The 9,828-nt window shown below is 56.1% G+C and overlaps 1 protein-coding gene across 1 annotated transcript; it reads left to right on the top strand.

Moving 5' to 3' along the window:
- Positions 1-3,178: 3,178 nt before the first annotated feature.
- On the top strand, positions 3,179-5,615 carry LOC141949120 (acrosin-like). The gene is made up of 5 exons (XM_074882352.1): positions 3,179-3,264; positions 3,577-3,774; positions 4,110-4,375; positions 4,637-4,782; positions 5,259-5,615. The coding sequence occupies exons 1-5, from the start codon at positions 3,179-3,181 to the stop codon at positions 5,613-5,615; spliced, it is 1,053 nt and encodes a 350-aa protein (XP_074738453.1).
- The last annotated feature ends 4,213 nt before the right edge of the window (positions 5,616-9,828 follow it).

Here is a 9,828-nt window from a genome sequence, read left to right on the forward strand (position 1 = left end):
TGGTGCGACGGGTGGGAAAACACTCAAAAACCCCACGGGAGGCAAAGTCAGACAGCGACGGCGTGGTGACGGGCAGCAGCAGGCAGCAGGTGGGCAGCAGCAAGCGGAGAGCACCCGATGGCAACAACGTGCCCGCCAAGCGAGCCAGAACCCTGAGGGACGCCACGGGACAGAGTGCCGCCCGCCCCCCCGACCGCTTCTGACAGGCGGACAGAGAAGGCGTGGAGCCGGATCCGCGCCACATGCAGCCTGCACCCGCCCGCTCCAGCCCCAGCCCTCTCCCGTATCTCTAACTCTTTCTTAATTCATTAAAGTTTCAGTGTTTGTTTCACAGCGCCTCTGCCAGCGGTCATTTGTGCAGTGGGAGGTGGGGGGTTAATGCAGCCCCTGCCCCATGAGCCGATACTAACGAAAATTGTCTGGAAGCAACAATCAGCATGTTGATGGGGTGATTGCGCACCAGGTGAAAGAACCCAGTTTTGGGACAACAAACACACACGCACACCCTGACTGCACACCAACACACACACACACACACACACACACACAGAGACACTCCCTGACTGCACACCAACACACACACTCCCATGGACGGCACTCCTCAGCCTCCTGCTGCCACTGCTCCCAGCCTCTTGCCGCTCCATCCCCTTCAGTTGCTCCACACTGGAACCCTGTCCCAAGCCCACCAGACCCCCCCCACCCCCAGCTAACCCAGCTCAGCCCTAGAGCTACCCTGCAGCTCTGTCCCAGTGACCCCTCTGGCTAACGGGGCGCTGGGGCAGCCAGCTGTGGGCTGGGGAGATGACCAGCCCTGCTTGGAGGGCAGCTCAGTGCAGCCTGGGCTCGGTGCTGGGTGTCCAAGCTGAGGCCTCTTGACAGAAAGCCAGACTTGGTCAGGGTGGGACCGTGACACAGCATCATCTCCAGAGCCAGAACAGCTCCCTTCAAACCATGGTCCAGAAGAAGCAAAGGGCGTGCCCCAGTGCCCAGAGATGCCAGCTCAGCTGGAGGTGTGTGGTGCAGCCCTGGGTGGGAACAGAGCTGGGAGCTGCAGCACCATCACGTGCCAGGGGCCAGGAGCGCAGCAAGAGGGGGTTGGGATGGACGGTCCTGGCAGCTTCAGAGGCAGGACCTTGTGCAGCCAGTGCAGAACGGACACGTCTAGGTGGGAAGCAGCTCAGGGTGTGCATGCTTGAGCACGTCCAGGTCCTTCATGACTCCGGGAGGTAGAAATGTGGCCGGCGGTTGGCAGGCCTGGTCCTCTTGTAAGGTCTGTCAGGGGTGCTGGGGCTGATCAGTCAGGGGGGCTGCAAGCACACGCCATCCACAGGACTGAAAGGGTCTCTCTCTCCTCTTGCTCGGGAGCTAGGCCAGCTTCAAGTTCAGCAGGGAATGGCACACGCACGCAGCACTGCCACCCGTAGCTGGCCCTAGACACGGGGTGTTTCCAACTGACGGGTCCCTCTGACCTGTGTTCCCTTCTGCCATCGCTAGCAGCCAGGCCTCTGGAACCACCCCCCCCGGGTACAGAGTGGGGCCACGCAGAAAAGGATTTGGAACTCACGTGTGAGTAGCTCCTTGATCCCCCCTTCTCTCCATTTTCTGTGCTTATACATCCCCCTCATCTTCCCCAACTCCTCCCTTTCTCCGCCCTTATCTCCTCTCACACAAGGGACCCACCCCTGGTTGTTTTTCCCCCTTGCTCCCAGGTTTGCTCCATCTGTGAACACATTTGGTGTTTCAGGTGCTGTTAGTGAGGTCACCTTGGACTTCCATGGCATTCCTCATGCTGTTTCCTGGGCACTGCTGTCCCTGCCAGATTCCTCTCCCTAAAATGACCCCATCTCTTCCTTCAATTATCTGTGAACCGCGGCCATCTCCCACATCATTCCCCCTTAGCCACCTGCCAAATCTGGTGCTGGAAGAGCAGAGAATCCACGGAAGACAAGATGCCTTCTCTCAGGCCGTCTTCTGCCTGCTCTGAGCAGATCTGGGGCACCACCTTCAGGCCAACTTTCAGAAACCGAAGCGGCCTTGAGTCCAGTTTGGGGCCCAGCCCTGGTGCCTCTGAAGCCGTGCTACACCTCAAGGGCCCTGAGAGCAGCTGTTCCACTTTCAGACGGAGCCTGCCCTGGCATCCTAGGGACCAGGCTGGGCACTCAGCTGTGTGCCTTATGTCTATCCACACAAGCCAGGATGCCAGCAGGGAGCTCCCACAGCTTTCGTGAGCTTTGAGGCTGCCACTCTTCAAGCCACGGCCTCCAGGGACCCAGCCCTGCTCGGCAAAGGCAACGCAGGTGGCTGGCTCCTGCTTCTCTCCCGTGACTGCCCTGCACGGCCGCATGTGAGCACGGCTCCGCCATACAGCTGCAGAAGGCAGACTGACGAGCTGAGGCCGATCCAGGATTGACCAAAGCCATGGAGAATGGCATGTGGGGCTGAGAGCAGGAGCAGCCTTCTCTGTTTAGGGCTTGCAGTTGCCTGTTGTCGGCCATGTGTACCAGGTGCCACAACCGCCCTTGTCAATGCTGGCCCAGAACAGCAATAGAGCGCACAGACAGCAAGGACAGGAAGCCTGCCAGAGGGGGGTGCTGGGGCTGACATGGCCAGTGTGGACACTGCTGCATCTGTGCCGGAAAGTTGACACTGCTTGGGTCTGCTCGGTTTATTGCACTCGCACATCACTGCTTGCCTGCCGCGGCTGTAACCAGATCGGCTCTGCAACACCCAAAAGTGCGTACTGCCTGTAGTAGTCACGTTCTCTGGTGTATGTTTGTTGGGAAGGACCTGGTGGCAAAGGGCTGCAGAGAGCACGGGGCAGTGAACTCCCCGAAGAGGCTGTGGTGCCACACTGGGTTTTTTCCTGCTCGCCATTGGCAGGCGGTGCTGGGGGCCGACGCTGCTGCCTGCCACAGGGCCTGCACACCCCGTCCCGCAAGCCGAGCATTCAGCGGGGTCTGTCGGGGGTGTCCGATCCCAGCTTCTGCCTCCCCTCCTGCTTGGAAACCCCCATGTTTTCCCCCCCCGCCCCTAGAGACCACCGTGCCCAGCCCCTGGAACCAGCGACACTGTGACATCAGCCCCGTTGCCAAGGGCACCACCGGCACTGCGAGCCCTGTGGGCACTCTGTCAGCTGCTGCACTGGTGGTGACAAGCCCTCGGTTCTGGCAGCTGGCACATGCCGCTGGCAGCGATGCATTTGCTCCCGCTCCTCATCCTGCTGGCCCTGTGCTGGCCTGCGCACGGCGCCTGGGACAGCTGTGGGTAAGTGGCCGAGGCTCTGGGAGGGAGCTTGGCAACCTGATGGGGTTCCCTGGAGGGTGCCTGCTTGTCCCCCGTGGCCACACCACGGCTTCCTCAGCCCCATGCGGGAGCCTCGCCTCCTCGCAGCACCCGGGCTGCTGGCACAACTCACCTGCGGGGCTAAAGCAGAAACGGGGGCGGCCGCCCACCCACCCCACGGGGCTCCGTGGCCTCACTGTCCATGCAGCACCTCGTGGGGAGGGCAGACGGCTGACCTTCAGCCGGGACAGCAGTAAGCCATAGAGCAGGACGGTGATGAGTTTCTGGTTACAGGACCTGCGGGCTGCGGCCCATGGCTGCTCACTCCGGCACCTCGCGCGTCGTGGGGGGCACAGACGCCCAGCCAGGGGCCTGGCCCTGGATCGTGAGCATCCAGGATCCCTACGCAGCAGGCACGGGGCACATATGCGGAGGGTCCCTCATCAGCCCGCAGTGGGTCCTCACAGCAGCCCACTGCTTCATCAAGGCCAGGTAAGGAGGGCCAGGAACGGGGATATCCCCCCAGCACTCGCAGGTGCCCCGTCCGCAGCACCACGTGCCACTCCCGTCCCCTTTTCTTGCGGTACACCCAGTGCCTGGGCACTGCAGAGCCCCGCTGAGAGGCTGCTCAGGAGAGGGCTGGGCTCCTGCCACGGCTTCCTACAGCCTCCAGCTCGACACGCCATGAGCCCAAGGCATGCAGGGGCAGTTGCAGCTTCCGTAGTGTGCTTTCCTCTCCCCCATGTGAAGCAGGGGGCAGGGAACCGCTGGGCTGCTGCAGCATGTGGCTCCTCTCCCTCTGAGCCCTCTCCCCATCTGCCTTCCAGGCACATCACCATGTGGCGCGTGGTGATCGGGGCCACCCAGTTGACTCATCTGGGCCCGGAGGCCCAAGTGCGCAACATTAAACGGCTTCTGGTTCACGAACACTACAGTAGTGTCTCGGAGGAGAACGATATTGCGCTGCTGGAGTTGGACCAGCCTGTCCAGTGCAGCTACTACGTACAGCTCGCCTGCGTGCCCGACGCCTCCCTGCGAGTGTCCAAGCTGACGACCTGCTACGTTAGTGGCTGGGGGTCCACGACGGCGAGAGGTGAGTTCCCAAAAGTGCTCGTTTCCCGAGTGCGAGCTCGGCACACGGGGGAGGTGGGCTTGGCTTCCTGACAGCAGGGCTGAGAGCCAGAGTGCGGCTGCGGGGTCGTGTGCCCATAGAGAGATGGGCCTGGCCCAGGGCCCATGGCCAGACAGAAGGGCAACGCCGGTGCAAAGCCAAGCCCCAGGGAAGGGCTCACCCAGACAGGGCAGGAGACCTGGCAATGAGCTGCTGGGTGTTAATTCCTTTCTGTGCTCACAGCCGCAGGATCAACGGATGTCCTGCAGGAGGCCAAGGTTCACCTCATCAACGTCCGCCTCTGCAACAGCAGCCGGTGGTACGCAGGGGCCGTCCACCCCCACAACCTGTGTGCTGGCTACCCGCAGGGCGGCATCGACACCTGCCAGGTAGGAGCCTGCGACAAGGCAGCGCCCAGCGGCACAGGCAGCCCCGGCACAGCCGCCCAGACACACCCCGGCACGGCCTTTGCCTGGCCAGTCGCCCTCCCACCGCTGGGTCCCCACCGCTGGCGGGGCTCACCTCCCCTTCCCCAGCTGCAGGCCCTTGCCCAGGGTCCCACTTGTCCCGGGACTCTGCCCAGAAAGCCCATCCAGCGCTCCTGGCAGCCCCGAGGTCCAGATCCCAATCCCAAAACATCCCTCTTGCACACAGCCAGCATCGCTGTGCAGAGATGAGAGAGAGCCCTACCCCACAGGCTTACTACCCTCTCCCTGACAAGGTGCTGCAGGCCTCAGCACTGAGCAGAGCCTCTCTGTGCAGCGGATGCAGCCCTGGCAGGTGCTGGCAGAGAGAAGGAGCCAGCCCTAGTGCTGCCAGTGGCCACCTGACACCACCTGAACCCTCCCTCTCTCCTCTGCTGCAGGGTGACAGCGGTGGTCCTCTTGTCTGCAAAGATAAGAATGCTGACCACTTCTGGCTTGTTGGGGTGACCAGCTGGGGGAAAGGCTGCGCAAGAGCAAAACAGCCTGGAGTCTACACCTCCACTCAGCACTTTTATGACTGGATCCTGGTACAGATGGGGCTGCACCCAGCAGCAACGGCTCCTCCAACGCCACAGCCAGTCTTCACATCAACACCCTTTCAGAAGCCGAGGCCAACAACGCAAGCGGGCAGCTCTACGCCCTGTCCATTTCCACGCCAGAAGCTGGCAGAATTCTTTAAGCTGCTGCAGGAGCTCCTGCAGGGCCTGTGGGGGAAAGAGGCTCCAGCAGCAGCATGAGCAGGACCCAGCTCAAGCTGCAGCGCACCGCGACCATCTGCTGGGGCACTGCCTGCTGATCCAAAGGCAGCCTCAGTGTCAAAGGCTGCTCGGTCCTGCCCACACACACAAACGCTCCAGTTGAGCATTCCAGTTGTTGAAATAAAGTTGCTGGTTTTCACCATGCTGCAGTCCAATTCAGTCTCCTGTGCAAGGCAAGGATTCCATGCCCGGCACCTGCAAAATGAGGCTGCAGGCAGCCAGGTCGGGCACAAAGGGAAAGAGTCACTCCGAAGGGCTGGTCAGAGGGGAGGGTGAGGGTGTGGTGGAAGAGGGGGGCGAAAGGTCTTGGGGACAGCAGTTGGAAACGCAAAGTGTCTTACGCCGGCTACTGGTGGGACCCTTGTGTGTGTGTGCGTGTGTGTGTGTGTGTGCGTGTGTGTGTGTGTGCGTGTGCACAATGCACCAGTGAACTTGAAACTGGACTCTCTTGTGACACAGGAGACACAGATCTGGAAAGACCCACGGTTTGCCCCGATGACTGGGTAAGGAGCTTGACATCCAGCCATGGATATTACATGGACTTAATTTCCATACCGTTAGTTGAGGAATCTCTGCACGTGCTGTGCTTATGAATCGAGGGAGTGAAGGTGTGTTTATGTTTCGCTAGTAAACACCCAATCCTGATCATCTGGAAAGGCAGAAAAGGACTGGCCTGTGCTCATGTTTATGTAAGCGGTGGGTACGAGTACATGGGCGCTGGTAAAGGCATCGCTCTGCCTGTGTCAATCTGTTTTGCCGTTCACATTAATTGTGTAACTCTGTGTGTGTGTTTGTTTACGCGCTCTTTGGACGCAGCAGAACGTGGGAACAGCAGCAGCCACATCCATCAGACTGGGACAGGAGAAGCCTCCGGGGTGTGAGAGTCCACCGGTGGGACCGGAGAGTCCACCAGCTCTCGTGGACCTGAAAGGAGAAATCCCCCGTGTTCAGAAGTCTGCTGGATCTGGCTGCTCTGTAACAGAATGGGGAAGGGGGCCCAATGAAACTCTGCAGCAGAGACGATGGTGTGGACAGAGAGGCAGCAGTGCCTGGGCTGTGGAAGCAATGGGGAGGGCTGGCAGCTGGACTGGCACTGGACAGTCACTGGGCTGCCTGCTAACAAAAGGGCAGGAAGGATGCAAGCTCAAAGCTTTATAAAAAAAGTGATTTGGTGTTTGTTTTCTCCAGTAGGTACCATTAAAGCATCTGGGCAGGACCCTTCCCTGCAGGCCCAAGAGTGGCTTAGCTCTCCTGGCAAGCTTTGCCTTGAAGCAGCATGCAGTAACAGCTCAAAGTTTTGATAGCCAGCCAGCCTGTATGCTGGCACAGGAGGATGAGTCCAGATGATCCCCCTGTTCCCACAGAAGCCACAGCTGAAGTAGTTCACACTCCAGACGCTGGCCCGTGAGCCCTGCCCAGGCAGCCGCTCCCTACCTCTTTGGGAGAAGCTGGATTAACTGTTCTGCAGACTGGGCCTCTTCATTTCCTAGTCTGGGTGGAACACAGCAAACAAAGACAAGGCACAGGACTCTCCTGAGCAGTGTCCACTCACACATAGAACACTCAGAATTCACCTACACACAGGTTCTGTCTACAATACGGCTGTAACACCACATCCATATGCCTCAGTCCTCCGGCACAGTCCGTGCGATCCGTGCATTCAAGGCTGGCTTGACACATCCTACAGGAAAGGCTTTTATTAGGCAAGATCTATCATGCCCCAAACCACACCCCTGAACCAAATGAACTTCCCTAGACTGCAGTGGGAGCCCAGACACCTTCTTCAGGTGGACACACCTCGTCATAGCTGCCATGATTTCTACCATGAATGCCAGCAAGGAAGCCCATGTCTGACACTGTACTGATGGAGAACAGCAGGAGGCTGGTCCTGAGGGTATGTGTTCTCTCGCTGATGCTGAGCAGAAAGCATTATGCACTCTGACAGGATGCAGGAGACAGACCACAACCCAGATGACAACAATAATGAGTGCCTAGCTGTCGTTCCTGAGAGGAGGGAATCATCCAGTGATCCGCAGAGGAAGGTGAACAGCTTTGCCAGCAGGTCTGTTTAGACACTGTAGCCCAGAGAAGTACCACAGAACCCTGCAGGCCGAATTACCAATACAAAGGCAGTTACTGACTGTATGGGGGAGGGGAGCCACATAACAGGTTGTGCTCCTTTTCCATCAAGACATCCTGCAATTTTTATCTAGGTACTGCTCCAATCAGCTTTTGAGTTCTTGCTGGGGGAAATGGGCAGTGGGGTAAGGACAGAGTTGGAAGGACATCGCTTGAATAAAATTTAAATGGATCAAATCAGTATTTTTAATTGCTAGCAAAACAAAGAAAAGAACCTGTAAGACAGCATGCAAGGTCAGTAGAGGACCCAGCTATTCATCTGGCAAAATACAGCCCTGAAAGACTAATACTCAAGAACTCATCTGGACCTAACAGATGTATGACATTCCTTCTCAGCCAGGTCAGAATCCTGAGATGTTGAAAGAAGATATACTGGATATACTGAAAGAAGATATCACTGGAAGAGACAAGAAATACAAGGCAGAGTAATCATAAAAAGCACTATACAGGAGAAGTGTCAGCTGGGACTGTTATTTGTCAAACTCCCCCAGATCACAGCTGTGACACTACCCTTACCGTGACACAAGCAGGACCCTTATGGTAATAGGTGCATGGGTGCTCTGGAACCTCTCCTGCCCAGCCGTGTCCCAGAAGTCTGTACACACAAAAACCAAGCTTAGAACGACACAACTTCCCAAGCCCTGCGTTCCTCACAACTTAAAGCCAGGATGCAAAGTCCAGTCCACCTACTCAGGGTCACAAATTAGGTTTCACCTCACTGATCTGAAAGATTCCAGGGCTGAGATTATGCAAAACTAGGGCCTTTTCTTAGCTAGGCTTAGCTATGAGTAGTGCAGACACTGAACATCGCTATAAACATACTAGCAAAAGAGAAGTCATCAGTAGACATGACTTGTAAAGGATAGTAAGACAGAGCTCGTCAAAAGTGCAAAGAGTGATAACAATATACGATACTTTATCACTAGAGATGACAACAGGAAACAACATCTAAACGTCTTGAAACAGCTTGATTTCTGACACAGTGATAAATAGCCAGGTGCCTGCCATGGGAATTGTTCCCTCTCCTTTCACAGGCAGGAGTGGCCTTGGGAGGGGAAGCATTTCCTCCAAACTGCCCGGGCAGGGGAAGGGAAGGTGATCGCTGCTGTAGGGCTCGTTCTCTTCAGATCTGATCAAAGCACACTGGGATTTTGACCATTTAATGTAAAGAGCTGTGAATCACGGTATTCTTCTTGTTGTGGTCCTCAGAATCCTGACACTGTGGTCAAATCAAGTTATATTTTCACCCTTCCCAGACTATTAACCCAATCCCAGAATATCGTCAGTGCAACAAACTCTGTATTACCTTATTCATTTAGACCCACAAGATGATATGGCTTAGAGACACAGAACAAAGAACAGGCATTATGCAATGCTAATCCCCTTCAGCAAAGAGCAGATTAAAAAACCTCCACAGAGTTCATGGCTGCTTTTTGTCCCTTCATGATTTTAGTAGATTTGTTTTCTTCCATTACAGATAGCAGACACTCTGTTCTACAAAGTGTCCCAAACACCCTACATTTTGGTGGGAGGGTTGCTGAGGGGATCAGGGATGAAGGACAGAAATCTACAGGCAGTGAAGCTTCATTAATTCCACTAATCACAGACCAATTTGTTTACAGGAAAGTTTTGTGGTTTGTTTGTTGTTTGCCTTACAAGGGTGAACAGGTGTCCTAATATCTTCTGTGTGTGGAGTAACAGAGGAGCAGCCACTACTGAGAGCGCTCTGCTCAGCCTCAATTCATGAATGGAAAAGTGATTCTGCATTCGACAGCAAGGATAAAACGGAATCCTGCTGTTCAGTGGGAGACAGAATCTAAGTATCCTGTAATATAGTTTGCTACATCACCACATGTCAGGCTTGACTTTCCTAATTTACACCAGTAAGTTCTTACAGAAGAATAAATCTTTTCAACTCAAGGCTTCTGATTTACACCAGGGCAAATGGAAGTGCAGGAGGCCCTTCTTATCCTAATAAAATGTGTCAGCTACTGTTAAATGCAGTAATGGCAGATACAATAACATGTTAGTATTGTATTGCAAGATAACAATA

Source organism: Strix uralensis, chromosome 13, assembly GCF_047716275.1.
Source record: "Strix uralensis isolate ZFMK-TIS-50842 chromosome 13, bStrUra1, whole genome shotgun sequence".
NCBI lineage: Eukaryota > Metazoa > Chordata > Aves > Strigiformes > Strigidae > Strix > Strix uralensis.